General features: G+C 37.5%; 1 protein-coding gene across 1 annotated transcript in view; it reads left to right on the top strand.

The window, feature by feature from the left end:
* GAD2 (glutamate decarboxylase 2) overlaps nt 1-17,128 on the top strand; it is a 73,700-nt gene that overhangs the window by 38,901 nt on the left and 17,671 nt on the right. The window contains exons 10-13 of the mRNA XM_011371025.1: nt 11,377-11,431; nt 12,824-12,940; nt 15,138-15,202; nt 17,008-17,065. Coding sequence (XP_011369327.1) covers nt 11,377-11,431; nt 12,824-12,940; nt 15,138-15,202; nt 17,008-17,065 — 295 coding nt within the window. The remainder of the gene's footprint in view (nt 1-11,376; nt 11,432-12,823; nt 12,941-15,137; nt 15,203-17,007; nt 17,066-17,128) is intronic.

Here is a 17,128-nt window from a genome sequence, read left to right as displayed (position 1 = left end):
AGTTCCATTTGTTTATTTTGCTTTTGGTATCAAATCCAAAAACTTATCTTCAAGACCTATGTCAAGGAGCTTAACCCCCTAGACCAAAACCAATACCCCTATGTTTTCTTCTAGGAAATTTATAGTTTCAAATCTTAAGCATTTTGTGTAAATTTTTGTGCATGCTATAAGATAGTGGTCTAGTTTTAATTTTTTTGCATGTTGCCGTCCAGTTCTTCCAACATCATTTATTGAAGACATTATCTTTTTCCCCATTGTATATTCTTGGCACCTTTGTCAAAGATTTGTTGACTGCACACGCATGGGTTTATTTTTGAGCTTTCTATTCTGTTCCATTGGTCTACATATCTGTTTTTATGCCAGTACCATAGTGTTTTGATTACTATACCTTTGTGATATAGTTTGAAATTAGGAAGTACAGTGCCTCCAGTTTTGTGCTTTTACAAGATTGCTTTGGCTATTTTGGTTCTTTTGTAGTTCTGTACAAATTTTAGGATAGTTTTTTCTATTTCTGTGAAAAATATCATTGAGATTTTGATAGGGATTGTGTTGAATCTATAGATCACTTTAGGTAATATGGACATTTTAACAATATTAGAAGTCCAGTATGCAACAGAGCCATCTCATTTTAACAATGTTAATTCTTCCAATCCATGAACATGAGACATTTCCCATTTATTTGTGTCTTCTTTCATTGCTGTCTTACAATTTCAGTGTACAGATCTTTCATCTCCTTGCTTAAATTTATTCCTAAGTATTTTATTCTTTTTGGTTGTATAGTGAATGAGATTGATTTTTGTATGTTGGTTTCATGAACTGCAAATTTACTGAATTCATTTATTAGTTCTAAAAGTTTTTTGGTAGAGTCTTTAGGGTTTTCTATATATCTAAGATCATGTCATCTGTAACCATAGACAATTTAACTTCTTCTTTTCCAAATTTGGATGTCTTTATTTCCTTTTTCTTGCCTACTTGCTCTAGCTAGGACTTTCAGTACTATGTGAATAAAAGTAATGAGAGAGGGTACCCTTGCCTTGTTTCTGATTTTTCAGCTTTTCACCAGTGAATATGATGTTAGTTGTGGATTTGTCATATATGGCCTTTATTATGTTGAGGTATGTTCCCTCTATACCTAGTTTGTTGAGTTTTTATCATGAAAGGATGTTGAATTGGTCAAATGATTTTTCTATATTTATTGAGATGATCGTATGATTTAAACCCTTTATTCTGTTTATTCTGTTATTGTAGTATATCACCCTGATTGATTTGGAGATGTTGAACCATCTTTGCATCCCAGAGATAAATCTCACTTGATCATGGTATATGATCTTTTCAATGTACTGTTGAATTTGGTTTGCTAGTATTTTGTCAAGGATTTTACATCTATGTTCATCAGGAATATTGGCCTGTAATTTTTTCCTTATAGTGTTCTAATCTGGCTTTGGTATGAGGGTAATGCTGACCTCATAAAGTGAGTTAGGAAGTATTCTTTCCTCTTCAGTTTTCTGAAGGAGTCTGAGAAGGATTGGCATTAATTCTTTAAATATTTGCTAGAATTTACCTGTGAAGCCATCTGGTCCTGGGCTTTTCTTTGTTGAAGGTATTGATTATTGTTTAAATCTCTTTACTCATTATTGGTTTGTTCAGAAATTCTATTTCTTATGATTCAGTCTTGGTAGGTTTTATCTTTCTAGCAATTACCCATTTCATTTTTTTCTACATTATTCAATTTGTTGGCATATAGTTTTCATGGTAGCCTCTGATGACCCTTTGTATTTGTGTGGTTATCAGTCATAACGTCTCCTTTTTCATTTATAATTTTATTTGAGTCCTCTTTTTCTTTCTTAGTGAGTCTAGCTAAAGGTTTGTCAATTTTATTTATCTTTTCAAATAACCATCTCTTAGTTTTGTTCATTATCTCTCTAGTCTCTATTTCATTTATTTCTGCTCTATTCTTTATCATTTCCTTCCTTATGCTAACTTTGGATAGAAGAATCTAGACATAATCTCCTTAATACTTTGGTGCATATAGTTTCAAATGTATTTTTATATATTTAAATAAAACTTACTGATTTGTTCTTCTTTTTCTCATTCCTTGAGAAGCAGAATCAGATTGTTTGAGAGATTTCTTTTTTCTTACTGTAGATGTTTATCTATAAACTTTCCTCTTAAAACTACTTTGTTGCATACCTTAACTTTTGGTATGTTGCATTTACATTTTCATTTGTCTGGAGATATTTTTTTAATTTCTGTTTTAATTTCTTCTTTAACCCAATGGTTCTTAAGGAGTGTGTTGTCCAATTTCCACATACTTATGATTTTTCCAATTTTCCTTCTGTAATTAATTTCTAGTTTCACACCATTGTAGTTAGAAAAGATACTTTATATAATTTCAGTCTTCTTTAATTTGTTGACTTGTTTTATGGCTTAACATATGATCTGTTCTAGAGAATGTCTATGTGAATTTGAGAAGAATGTGTATTCTGCTGCTGTTAGATGGACCGTTATGTATCTGTCTCTTACATTCCTTTGATAATTTTTTAATTGAGTTGTTTGTTGTTGAATTATATTCTGGATATTAATCTTTTATCAGTTATGTGATTTAAAAATATTTTCTCCCATTCTGTGGGTTGCCTTTTTACTGTGTTGATAATGTCTTTTGATGCACAAAATTTCTTAACTTTCATAAGGTCCAATTTGTCTATTTTTTCTTTTGTTGTTGGTGCCTTCGGCGTCATATCCATGAAAATATCCATTGCAAAATTCAATGTGATGAAACTTTTGCCTTATGCTTTTTTTCTATGAGTTTTATAGTTTTAGCTCTTGCATTCAAGTCTCTGGCTTATTTTGAGTTAATTTTTGTACATGATGTTAAGGAAGGGCTAACCCCTTCTTTTAAAAAACAAACAAACATTTTTTTTATTCCAGAAGCAGCACATATTCATTGTAGAAAAATTAAAAAATGGAAGAATCTAGACATAATCTCCATAATACTTTGGTGCATATAGTTCCAAACATATTTTTATATATTTAAATAAAACTTACCAATTAGAAATTTGTTGTTCACATAATAAAATACTATGGGCAACTTTTATGTCATTAAAAATTCTCCAATATAATTCTCAATCATTAATGATCTATTGTTTAGAATTTATATTACTTAACAAATCTCCTGGTGTTAGACATATTAAGTTACTTTAAATTTTCACTAGGTAAAAAATGCTAATGTAAACATTATTGTGGCTAAATATTTACACACATATATTATTTTCCTAGGGCAAATTCCTAGAAATAGAATTTCTGATTTCAGGATTGTGCCTCTGCTAAAAATTATGATACTTGCTGGCATATTGCCTTTCAGAAAAGAATCAGCCAATTTATATTCCCCCAAGCACTATACAGGTGTGACTGCTTACCATTTTCTCTCTAATCCTAGGAAGTAACATTTTAAGTGACCTGTGTCAATTTGATGAAGGAAACTATTTTTTTTATTGATTTTTTCATTTTTGATAATTAACAAAGTCAAACATTTTATGCTTATCAGTTATTTATAGTTAAAAAAGAAAACAAAGCCCTCTTTTGTCATGAACGTTGTAAATGTTTTCCAAAATGTATCATTTGCTTTTAAATTTTATTTGTGGTATTTATTTTAAAAAGTCCCATTTTTTTGGTAGTCAGAGCTATTATCAATTACTCATTTTCCATGTTTAGTGTCTTCTTTAGAAAGTATTCCCCATTCTTAGTATATATTAATATTCATATTTTTCTTCCTAGAGCCTTTATATTATTTTAATAGTTGATTTAACTGAAATTTATTTTGATCTACGGTGTTTGAGAGGACTGTCATTTTAAATTTTTTTATTAATTTACTTTTTGCTTTTTCTCAGGTTCCCATTCTCCTAAAACTTCCACTGGGGATCCTGTTGGAATTTTGTTAAGTTTAGAGATTAATTGTGTGTGTCTACAATATTGTTTTCTCATCAAAGAACATGACGTGTCTCTCCATTTATCCAAATCTTTTTTTTTTATCATTTGGTAAAAATTTGTGTTTTTATTCTTATAAATTCATTTCAGTTTAGTCATTTATAGTTTCAGATACTAATTATTATTTTACCTCTCTGCCATTCTTTGCATTCTTGTGACAAATCCTACTTAGTTCCATGTTCATCTTTAATTTCCTTCTGGATTATATTTTCTAATGTTATATTCAAGATTTACGTACCTATATTACAAGATATATCTATAGATGTTTCTGGTCTCTCTTTGGCAGATGTTGCTTTCACAGTTAGCTGGTTTCAGGAAATAAATTCAGCAGATTTTCATTGTTATCTCCATAAGAGCTTAAAGAGCATTATCCGCCAATAGTAGACTTGTTCAAATTTGCTACCTAAACATCTGGGCTTAGCATTTTGGGGGACAGTTTTCTGGCAACTTTCCCTCCGCCCCTTATTATTCAGTTATTAGTTTTCTTCAATTTTTTTAATATTCTTGAATTGATTCTTTTAATTTACAGTTTCCTAGGGAAAATATTCTATTTCTTCAAAAATTTTAAAATTAGCATAAAGCTCTACATAGAATTTTTGAATAGTATTAATATGTATCCATACCTCCTTTTTAAATTTCAAATGTTACACTTTCTCTCTTTCTTCTGTTGGACTAATCAGATATTTGCATATTCATTGATCTTTTCAATGTGCCAGCTTTTGAATTTAAGTGTAATTTATAGTTTCTAAGTCACTGAAAAATTTATTCCCTCTTTTTGCCTACATTGTTTGCTGTTGTTTCCCTAGCAACTTGGGTTAAATATTTGCTTTTGTTACTTTTATTCTCTATTATTTAATTTCAAAAGCATTTTAGGCTATACATTTTCCTCTGAGAATGATTTAGGGTGCTTCTCATATTTTGATATGTAGTATCCCCATGTCATTAATTTTAGTGTTCTGTTATAGCAGTTTTGATTTCCTCCTTGTCATAAAAGTTATTTACAATAGCCAAGCATGATTTCTTACATGATAAATTGAACTGCTTATCATAATCCTTTCCTTCTCTCTACCAACAAGTTCAGGGAAGAGGGATAGTAGTTTGTGGAGTAGGGAGGGTGATGAGAGATTGTCGACACACCTTCCTGCCCACACAGACACTTCCCTCATCAGCTACTTCCCCCTCTGCTCTAAACCAGCCCCCAGTGACAGCAATAAGATTTCATATAGAAAAGAAAATAGCTTCGCACCACATCATGGTTCAAGTCCTCAGTTGCATATCACTTAGATTGCTATATAGTAAGTGAGCGCGTGTATCTCTGTGTGTGTGTGTGTGTGTGTATGTTCAGTAAATGCTTTTTTTGAAGAAGTTAATTTTTTAAAAAAAATTTAATATACAGTACTAGAATTAGACACAAAAATCACCATTGCCTGTTCCCATATCCTGACTATAAGGCTAAGATATCCCATTGTGTATATTGGAAAACAAATCTTAAAAGAGAAAAATATGGCTAATTGTTACAGTTAAAGTTATTTATCCAAGTCAAACTATATATTAAAGAAACCTAGAAAGTTCACTGTTTATAATTATGGTAAAAAAAATTTTTGCACAGGGTTTGATTTTATAATGCAAGAGCTTCCTGAATGGTCTCCTTTTAACTTTTGTTAGCTTATCTTATGGGCCTTTTAGGGTAGGTTACCCACATCAGCAGAGGCCAAGGAGAGATACCTGGAGTGCTTTTCTCCAGGGAATCTCCCTCGTAAGTTCTACCGCCGCTCTGTAAATTCCTTCAGCAATTTTTTCTCAAGCCATTCCATGCAGTTTTTCAAGTCACCACACAGTCTGGGCGATTTGAAAATTCACTTGGTCCGTGAGCTCCCCTCGCTGTCTCTGTATTGCAGTTTATGTTAAAGAAGTGTTTTTGCTTAGCGCTGGCTAGTTTAGAAACAAAAACAAACAAAAAAACTAGCAGGTTTCTGTTACTCCTGTAACATTTAGGTGTTAAACTAGAAAGAATGATATCGTCAAAGGATGATAGAACAATATGTTTTAGTAGGAGGGTATATATTTTCCTTATTTTACTAATTAGTGCTAATAGCAATAAGAATTGGGATCAAGGAATTACTCAATTCAAGGGGCTTCCGGACAATCATAGTAGAAATATTACATACATCGTTAAGATTTGAGAACTCAACTTGAAAAGTTTCATGTTAAGTCAAGGTAGTAGGTGTTTTGTTTAAACCACACAAATGCTTTGGAAGACATTTGTTGTGCAGTGCTAAGAACCTGGGTTCTGATGTCACACAGTTCCAGACTTGAAATCTGCTTCCTACTAGCTGTGCGACATCCTGCAAGTCACGTAATGCTAGTACTATTACTACTAATCACAATGAAACTAACCTGTATGGAGGTCTTGCTGTATGCTAGATAGGGTTTTATAATTAATGCTTTATAGTGTTTTATACTTAACTATCTCATTTAATTCCCATGTAAACCTTGTGAAGCAGGGACTGTTATCATCATTTTATAAATGAGTAAAAGGAAGAACTTAATGCTTCAAGTACACAGTTAGCATAAGATCTGGTACCCAACTGAGTTATTCCGTCTCTTTTTTGCAAGCTTTTAGCCATATTCAGCTGCCTCTCCGATCCTCGATCTCCTTGCCTACAAAGTTTGAATGATAATAACTCTCCTGTAAATTGGCGTGAGGAGCAGAGATGCTGGACTAAGCTATAGTGCAGTAGTTTCTAAAACTGGCCATTCATTATCGCTGCCAGCAGTGTTGTTATTACCAGTGATAGTAACATTAGTCAGTTTCTAACAGGAAGGATTCATGGAGCCTTTCCTTTTCGCACACGAATCTCTGTGAACAGAGCCAACCTCTGCTCTCCTAGGAAAGGCTGGTGGAATTACTGCAGGTTCAGCAAGACCAGTGATCTGGGTCACCAAAGACTCAAGCACCTCATATGTGACCATTTGGATGCCTGCCTAGAGGTGTACACTCTCCACTTATGTGCTCCTTTTGATAAGATAGATCGCTTTCTCCTTCAGAGCCATGGAAGATAGCCATGAATCTGGGTCAAAAGTCCAAACAAAGTATAATCTGTGTCTTTTGCTTCTTCCCACAAAGAGCAGCTTTATCCTGCTGGCAACTCTCACTGGCAGTGTAGGATTTTGCCCAGGCAACTTTATGAAGTTATGTGACCCTGTAGCATCATGTGAATTTTGAAAGGCTATTGCTAATCAGGAATTTTAATGCAAAACAGCCACATTCAAAGCAACAGTCTGGTTCAACAGTCCTCACTTGCATGGCAGTCCAGTCTTAAACACAAACAACTAACAGCATTACAAAGCATCAGTTGTGACTTAATTGTCAGCCTAAAGGTTGGATGCGTAAACATTAAAAATATAATTCTTGCTATGGAAATACTGTTAGACCAGACATACAGGATGCAACAGCTGCCATCCAAAGCTGCCTTGCACTACGAGACACTTGTATGAAAAAGCCAGGAGTGGCCAGACAGCCCCTAATCCTCAGAGGAGCCTGCTGGTTGTCGCCCAGTGTTCTCTCACCCCACAGCACAGGGGCAGGCAGGGAACATACAGTGCCACATCTGGAGCTCCGTCTGCTCACTTCCCTACAAGCACGATGGCTCAAAACCATGGGCCACATGAAAAGTACTTGGCTAGAATGTTACACAGTCATTTAAATGCCTGTGGGGCTAAAACTTTCATTTCTAAAGTAATGGTTCTCAACATGTGGACGTAGGCCTACCCACTGCAGAATCACCCAGGGCGCTTGTTAGAATGCAAATCTCTATGCATGTTTGTCTATTAACTATGTTATTATTTGTCTCCCTTGTTGGCATATAAGCCCTAGAGAGTGGAATCCTTGGTACTCCAGCCTTCCTAACAGTGTTTGGCACATAGTAAGTGCTCAGTAAATATTTGTGGGATGACTTAATTCTTGGGCCCTATAACTGACCTACTAAATCAAAATCTCTAAGAGCTGAGTTAAGGAATCTGTATTTAAAGACGTACACATGTCATTCTTATGCACACTAAATTTTAAGAGCCATTGTTTTAAAGTAAAATCAGCCAAATCTCAGATAAATGGAAAGATAAAAATATTTGTTTCAGAGGCCCTCACACTAGCTGTCTGGTCAGACAGTGAAGTAAAGATATTAATATTAATATTATCCTTGGGTGAAACTTTTGCCTTCTAGTCATGTGCCTCCAACAAATGCTGGTCTGCCCCCTGCCAGGCTCTGGGTTCCCAAGTGGACAAAACATACATGGGCGTGAGAGGCAGAGTGCCTGGGAAAGACTGGAGCTGCCCCTCGTCGAGAGCGATTCATCCCCATCACGTTCCACTCTGAGAAGCAAACCTGTGGACTTGATCACAGTTGACCCCCTTATCCATGGTTTTGCTTTACACGGTCAACCGTGGTCTGAAAATATCAAATGGAAAATTCCAGAAGTTACTCCTAAGTTTTAAACTGTGCACCGTTCTGCTCCCTCTCTCCCAGAACGTGAATGATCCTTTTCACCAGCGTCCTCACCTGTTAGTCACTTAGTAGATGTCTGGGTTATCAGATCGACTGCCACAATATCACAGTGCTTGTCTTCAAGTCACTCTTATTTTACTTAATAACGGCCCCAACATACAAGAGTAGTGATGCTGGCAATTCGGACATGCCACAGAGAAGCCGTAAAGTGAAAAGGCGAGTACAAAGCAATAAAGTATTTTGAGAGAGGCAGACCACATTCACATAATTTTATTACAGTATGTTGCTATAACTGTTCTATTTTATTATTAGTTATTGTTGTTCGTATACTGTGCCTAATTTATAAATGAAACTTCATCGTAGGTATGTATGTATACGAAAACACAGAATATACATAGTATATATAGTATATATCTGAGGTTTCAGGCATCCGCTGGAGGACATGGAACATATCCCCCCACCCCTGAGTTAAGGGGGAACCACTGTATTTGACAAACCTGCTCCTTCCTGCTGCCCCAGAGCTCACCCATGTGGAAACGGAACAGACTCTTGTGTTCATTACTGCTCTCCTGGAAGCCTGGAATGACACCTCTGGTCCATGAAAGCCAGATATTATTTTAAAGGATTTGTCTTACCCTAAAAGACTGCAGTCTTTCCAACTACGCTTCCTATATGTTCGGCCCTTTGTGTTTGTGCTGGAAGCTTAGCCTCTCTTGGCCTGTTTCCTCATTTGAAAAATGGAGCCATTAGACTAGAATCGGGTCTTGACCACCTTCTAATTCTAATGTACCTTAATCTGTGACTTCTCGGTGACACCTTACTGCCTTGTGCTTAACAAAACGTCCAGATGTGATTAGATGAGCAGATAGCAATTGTCAAGTTCGTCCATCCCACACTCTCCAAGGCAGAGGCGGTCAGCTGTGGTAGACTAGGTAAAATTTGGGATTTGCAAACAACTTCTGAGAATCCTCTCTCTCAGTTCCATGTTTACCTCTAAAAATACTATGGCAATTTTAATGTACTTAGAACTTTATGTAAAAGATAAATACCTGAGTTTCTTCTAAAATTGGAACATCTTGCTTATATCAAGGCTGGAGAACGGTGTTTTAGCAGAGCCCGATCTGGGAGAGGTAAAAATCCCCGCTCTGTGGGTTGCTCCCTGGGCCACACTGTGATGGGAAGGGAGAAATACAGAGGGCGAGATGCCCTCCCCACCACCCTGCCTTTGGTTCCTCTCTGTCCTTCCTTCTGTCCCCACATCACAGATGTCCTCATAGGTGAGCAGCTCTGAATCTTGGTGCACCCTTCACACCATATGTACATTAATGCCCTTTGTTCCATTCCAGCCTGACTAACTAATCACTGCTAACTTGTCCATGACTGTCACTAGGTAATTACATGTTAAGTGTCTTTCTTTGGAAAACAGCTTCACATAAATCAGTGGTTCTCAGTGCCTTCAGGCCTAATGTCTGCTGCATATTGCAACTAGTTTGTAACACTGCCTTTATTAGCCTGAAATGAAAATCGTAGAAAATATAACTTATGTACTCATTATATAATGCCCAAGTTATGTTTTTAAATGGAGAAATGTTAGCAAAGTAATTTCTATTGAAATAACATTTTAATATGCAAAAAAACTAGGCAAGACCACACTAGAAGATGTATTGAAGTAGCTCAACGCTTGCTCTATATTGAGAATCCCAAGAACAGCCACAAATGGACTATAGAGCTAGCAACAAATACCAAAACCCTGCCCACTGCCCGCTAACTGCCAGTAGCATCCCCCTACTATTTATTGTGACAACCTCCTGCCCCCCAAAAGAAATAATTTATTTTTCCAAATCTCCTTTTAAAAAATCCTAGATAGAGAGAGGACCATGATGTGAAAAGTTTAGCCAGTGTAGCAGCCTCAAGAGAGCTATGTTAGTTTAAAGGCTATTTCGCAGTCTCCAGTATCATGTACCTACTCTCTTTCCTTTGCCTGTTTTTCTCCTGAAGTCTTAGGATAGGAATGCTGCAATATATAATAACAATCTCAACAGTGAAAGCTAGTATTTATTGAATGCTTTCCATAGGCCAAGCACTTTTAAAATAATTTTGCACGTATTAACTCATTTAATCCTAATAACTCCACAGGTAATATTATTATCACTGTGTCCTAAAGATAATAATAATAGGCCCAGGGAAATTAAGAAACTTGACTGAGATCACATATCTAGCCACATCTAGCTTCTTGAAAAAATCAACTTCTCTGGTTATTATAATAATGGGGTTTTAAAGTAAGCAAAACACTATCTATAATTTTATTTTAGGAAAGAAATATTTCAGGGACGAAAGGATGTTTCTCTCTCTGATTCCTGTCTATCGATCTGTTTGAAATTTGAGCCTGTGTGTTCTTGGCCTGCTTTGTGCTTTTTGCACTTGGAATGTAATTAGGTGGCTTTTTGGCTTAATATTTCATTCGAATGCTTCAGGATGGACTATCTCCTCTTGGCATTTCTTCTCAATCTGAAATTGCAGGTCCATTCATGCACAGATTTGGACTGCAAACCTTTTTCTGCCCTCTCCTTGCATTGCCAAATGTCTTGCTCCAGAGCAGGCTTGTTTTAAGCAAATGAAGAGGATGACCTACAAAGGCAGGTTCCGTGCTGAGCGGAGGGACGTGCGGATGTCCTAACTGCACAGTGTGGTCAGGAGTCACCTGAACTTACCAGAAAGTGCAGTCATGTATCTTTGAGGGAGGAAATGCAGAGCCAAAGAGTTGTTTAAACCAATCATTACAATCAACGGTTTACAGTTGGACTTTTACCCTCACGTGTCCACTTGTCAAAGACAACAAAGTAAATTATTCAAAGCAAACCTATAATGTGTTTATTTTTTCTTTCAGGGGAAAAATGATTCCATCTGATCTTGAAAGAAGGATCGTCGAAGCCAAGCAAAAAGTAAGTTTTTGTAGGGAGCTTTATCCAGCCCATAACAAGCTAAGGGTACATATTTCTATTTCTACCCAGTGGAGAACACACTTTGATATTCTCTTAGGCAGAGTACTCAAGCCTCAACCGCCTGGCTTTAATGAGAATGTGGAATTTTGCATTCAGTCAATATTTATTTCCCTGAGTTGAAGGCTCTGCTTTGGAAAGGTCGAAATTGCCGAATAAACAATACACACAGTAATATTGTATAGAATTTCCAAAGCATTTGTCTTCTATGTGTTGCAGGTTGGCATTACACAGACACACATTCGAAAGATCATTTTCGTAAGTGGGAAATATTAGCATGCTAATGCAGCATGGTATTTGAAAGAGGCCAATTTTTCCTGTCTAGACACATACTGATACGACTGGCTCTCCAAACGCCTTATTTTTGAGGAAGCATTTTAGAACTCTCTTTAGAAGTAACAAGTTCTGAAGACCTGCTAAAGATACCCACAAATCTCTGGAAGTCATTTATATCCCTGACTGGTTGGTTCTCAAGTCGGGGAGCTTGTTTTTAGAATTCCTTTAGTTTCATTTTTATTAGATATAATCTACAGTTCCTAGTTCAATGCTATAACACATGCATTTGGTTATTATGAACTCAGGAACAATTATTTATTTTCCTCGGCCTTTTCTGCCCCGCAACAAATTTTCCCCTCATTCTTGTTCTAGAACTTCTTGTAAACCGCAAATTGAACCTTTGCTGCCACCTACAGACTGACTCTGTAACTGCATGTTGTCATGTGGAGTAAATATATGCGTTCATCCTGTTTGAGGGTTCTTCTGCCTTCTTTCAGCCGCCACATGTTATTTCAATCAGTTTTCATTTAGCCTGGGCCAGACAGAGAACTGCTAAGACAGATAAGATCCATAGCTTATTGTTTAGTTCCACGTGAATCCTTTTCTTTGAGACTCCAAATAAGTCATCTTAGGATTTCCAAATAGGAGTAATGAACTGGTCAGAGTTCCTTCTCTCCATTCTCTTTTCTGCTTACTTATTAAGTTCAGAGTCCCTGTTATGATAAAGGAAGACTAGAAAGTCAGCAGAGGGGAGAAAATGGCCAGAAAATCCCCCTGGGATATGTCAATGGCCCACAGGCACTGCAAACCCTTACTCTGGGTCCAGTGTAGCCTCTTCTGAGGAGCAGAATGTCTGTCCTTGTAATGAAACTGGAGAACTCAGATCCTGGGGCATGAGCATCGTTCTTACGAGGCTCCAAAGTGTGGACGACACTTCTGGAGAATCCAAAAATGCAGATGTGTATGACACGGGGAGAATTTTCATTGTTTTTTGTCAGCTTTTGAAAAGAATTCTTGAACCCCTGTTTTACATTATTTGGGGCTTTTTCATTTGCACAGGGATTTGTTCCTTTCCTTGTGAGTGCAACAGCTGGAACCACCGTGTATGGAGCATTCGATCCCCTCTTAGCTGTCGCTGATATCTGCAAAAAGTATAAGATCTGGATGCACGTGGATGTAAGTATCCCATAGGGCCTGCCACCAAAATATCCTTACACATTTTCACCTGGGGCTTCTGGAATGAAATTTCTCTCCCTTTCTCTCTCTCTCTCTCTCTCTCTCTCTCTCTCTCTCTCTCTCTCTCTCACTTTAGGAATGCTGATATGTCAGCTTTTAAAGACTGTGAAGACAAAATAGCGCACAATTCAAAATAACATACAACATTCACTGGAAGCAGTCTGAGGCTGATTATACCTTAATGTTTTCCAACATGATAACATTCTTATTTCTTGACCATTATCTGAGCACTTAGTTCTCAATTCATTGAGCAGCAACGTCTCATGTACATACACACAGTCACATGTGTGCAGAGTTTACTTTCTTGTATGAATAATCAAAAAGGTAAACTAGGAGTTGAATTTACATAGGAAACATGGAGGGTAAAAGAAACTCAACTCAAGTCATGTATTCGTATATATGGAGAGAAAGGCAGACTTGACAACTTGCTAAGAAATATCTACCACCAAATTTCCAATTTCTTAGCTAGGTCAGCTAAGAAGATAAATTATATGTGAAAGTTTTGACACCAGGCTTATTCGCACTAAAAAAATAAATAAATAAAATAAATGTGCCCACAAAAACATGTCGAATGAAAAAAAAAAAGTCAATTTTTAGAAGAAGAAATTGAAGAGATTTAAATTTAGGCCAGTATTTTTCAAAGCGTGGTTCAAAGATTAGCTTCTCTCTGCAAACTGCTAAAGATCTATGATGAGATAAGGGGTTGGTGCCAACGTATCACTGAGCACAGTGTTTGGTACAGCTGACATTTTTTTGATTGTCAGACTTTTTCGGTGAAGGTAGCATGAGTCGATTTACATTCTGGTGCAAAGATGTTATTGAGTAGCACTGGCTTTCAATCATGTTGGCTTTAAAAGTATTCAGACCAAATTAATTCCCTTCCTTTGGGAGCAGAAAACATCCACAGGCTAAGCTAGGTAAATTTCTATTATTTCAGAGATGTCTTGCATTGCAATTATCTATCTTTTCCTTTCCTGATTCACAGTATGAGTCGTTCATTAGGCTACCAGAGATCCCTTTATTTTACACACGAAGATGCTGAGAAAAAGATTGAACAACTCAAGTACCATCAGTGACCTAGGTCTCAGAGCCTGTTCGACCTGCCAGCTGATTCGGAGAAGGATTACCCTGATAACTTTATAAACAGCAATGTCTGTTTGTCCCCAGCCAGCAGATGCTGTGGTCTCGCCTCCAAGATTTCTACTTAAAATGGAGCTGGGAGACCTTTTAATCAATTGTATTAGCTTTCTTTGAAACATAGCAAGTTTACCATATTCTTATTGTTTTTATACATTCCATAATTAAACTAGAAAAAAAGTCTTATGATATTACACATTTGGAAAATTGGATACTTTTTCAAAATATAAAAGAACTGAAATTCTAACAAAGTGTGTATGGGGGGAAACAATTATACCCTAACAGTTTTTTTCCCCCTTTAAAATTATCCCAGGATTATTTTAAACCTACAAAGAATGTTAACATTTTCCAATGAATTTCCATCCTGACAACTTATTCTTAAAGATTACTACAATTCAAAACTTCAAACTTGAGAACAAATTTTTAAGGGACATGTTCTAATTGCTCAACTAACTGACTGGCACAAATCTTGACTGCTTATTTCTTTGTTTTGTTTTGATTTTTTTGGACAGAGAAATTATCCAAAATTACACATCAGTGAAATAAGCTTGTGAAGCTGATTCCTCCTTCTGGAATCATCCAGAATGGTCAAAAGAGTTTTCCTTGCAATTTGGAAGCTGTTGAAGGGGTCCCCGGCCCATCTTTTCGACTTTAAACTATGGAGTTAACAGGCTTCCTGCATCCGAGATGATGAGCTTCCCTAGGACTGAGTGCTGGCGATGGGCTGCAGGGACAAGCTGTCTCCTCATGCAGACTGAAGAAATGTGTCCCTAGTTTGGTTCTTTATATCATATAAATGTGAGATGGAGCCTAACAACTTAAATACCACCCTCCCCCCCATCCAATCTAAACTCCACAAGTCCAATGCCAGAAGGTGAGCAACCCCCGCTACATTGCCTGAGCTCTGGGAGACGCTCACTATTCTGAAGGACACCAAACTACAGAAATCTAGGCAATGAAAAAGCACTACCTTCTTTCTTGTGTGATCTTTCTTTTTCAGGCAGCTTGGGGTGGAGGATTGCTGATGTCCCGGAAACACAAGTGGAAACTGAGTGGCGTGGAGAGGTACACACATTTTTCTTGTTCACAACATAAAGTGTGAAAACTAAATGTGAAAAGCAAATTAATTACACCCAATTTCCAAGAACGGTTGGCGTACAGGTGAGTCCATTCTGTACTGCGCTTGCGTGCCTTGCCTCGTGCGGCGATATACGTATGAATAGTGTGTGTAAACAACAAAAAGAAATCAAAGCCCATATCAAGTGACCCAAGTAAACTGCCTCTTAAACAGAGACTCCTAACTGGGGCCCATGGTTTACCAGAGGAATCAGAAATGACCTTCCTGGGATTCTGAACCACCTACCAAAATTGTTTAAAACAGCAGGCTGTTCACAGTTTTCTGGGGGAAGATCTATAGCTTTAAAACACTGGATAATAGCCAATGTTTTAAAGAAACCAATAAATAATTTCACAAAGCAAAGAATTTATCAGTGTTGAGAGTTTAGGTTTGGAGTTTAATATGACCAGTAAGTAACTTACTGGTCATATTAAACTCCAAATCTAAACTTAAATATATAAACTTAAATATGCCTTCATTCCCATAATTTTTTTCTGGCATAGCTCTGATGGATGTGGCAAAGCACCCTTCATTCAGAGACGAAGCAGTAGATCATTGAGAAAAGCTGCAGAACACAAAGGAGGTAGTATCTGATTAGCATAAAGCATATTCAGGTCCAAAGGAAAAAAATGTAGAATACAGAATCAGTCTCAGGCTTTGGTTCTGGACTAGATGCAGAGGGGGCTCAGAGTTCCCAGTTTTCCCGTCACAACATGGCAGGTCAACTGCAGTTGTGAGCTCGTCTAGGCAACTGAGAAAGCCTGAATTCATCTGAGCCTGCCAAATGCCCACTGTGCCCTGCCAAGCAGCCAGATGCTTCCTAGGAAAAGTTTCTCACTGGCTCTGCTTCTGGACGGCTTGGCACAATTTCAAGACGAGGAGGGAGGCTGACGGTGCTCAGGAGCTTCTGTTAGCACTGGTCATGTGCAGCAGCCAGGCCAGAGAAAACGCACAGGGTGCTCTCTGTGACACTCAGGCCCACTCACACGCAGAGAACCTATGAGGGTAGAAAGGTGGGAATGAGGTTACTGAGGCAGACCTTGCCTAATTACTAAAAAGGAGGCTGGGAAGACTGGAGATAGACCAGCTCCAGCCCCTGCCAACAGGGTCGCTTCCCTGAGTCAGATGTCCTGATTGCTGGTACCCATGTAAGTGTGAGTGGATGGGGACAGGCTTGTCCCTATCCCAAATTGAGCCAGTTCTAGTCTCTGCTTCTGTTCCTTCCGGGCTTCTCTCAGGCTGAATTCCTTTTGTCATGATGATCTGCATGAAACCAGAAGCTTAAGGAAGAGGCAATGACCTAAACAGAAAGAGACTTTAAACAGAAGAGAAGAATTCAGAAGGTGCCTGTTCAGATGACAAGCCCAGGAATTAAATTCATGCACTTTCGAGAGAGGTGTCCCGTGCACAGTACCTTCTCTCCTTTGAGCTCCCTTTTGACTGGCACAAAACATAAGCATCTGTTATTCTACCTTTCATGCCACCTGGGACTCCAAGTGCTGAAAGTCATGCTTCATCCTACACCAATGATTATTTGAAAGCTTGCTAAATTACCCACCCTGGAAAAATATACACCCACACACCTTCCCAAGAAAGGCTATTATTTGAGAGCAAAGCTTAGAACATTCACTGTGGAACGCAGAGCCTTCTGTAACCGCCACAATTATTGGAACTGTATTGTAACTAAATCTACTAAATGGAATAGCCAGATATGAAGTCCTTAAAAACTGAGGACTGCTGGTGTTCCTCTTAGAGCAGAATTCGCTTTGCCCCGCATTTATCTGAGACTTATCATCAGCATGGTGAATAAGGTTGTAGGGCAGGTGGAAACCCCTGGGCATAATGTTCATGGGTAGAAATTGCTTCATTTGGGC

The sequence above is a fragment of the Pteropus vampyrus genome, unplaced genomic scaffold, assembly GCF_000151845.1.
Source record: "Pteropus vampyrus isolate Shadow unplaced genomic scaffold, Pvam_2.0 Scaffold180, whole genome shotgun sequence".
Classification (NCBI taxonomy): domain Eukaryota; kingdom Metazoa; phylum Chordata; class Mammalia; order Chiroptera; family Pteropodidae; genus Pteropus; species Pteropus vampyrus.
Note: the sequence above shows the minus strand (reverse complement) of the source record. Positions and strands in the feature narration are given on the sequence as shown.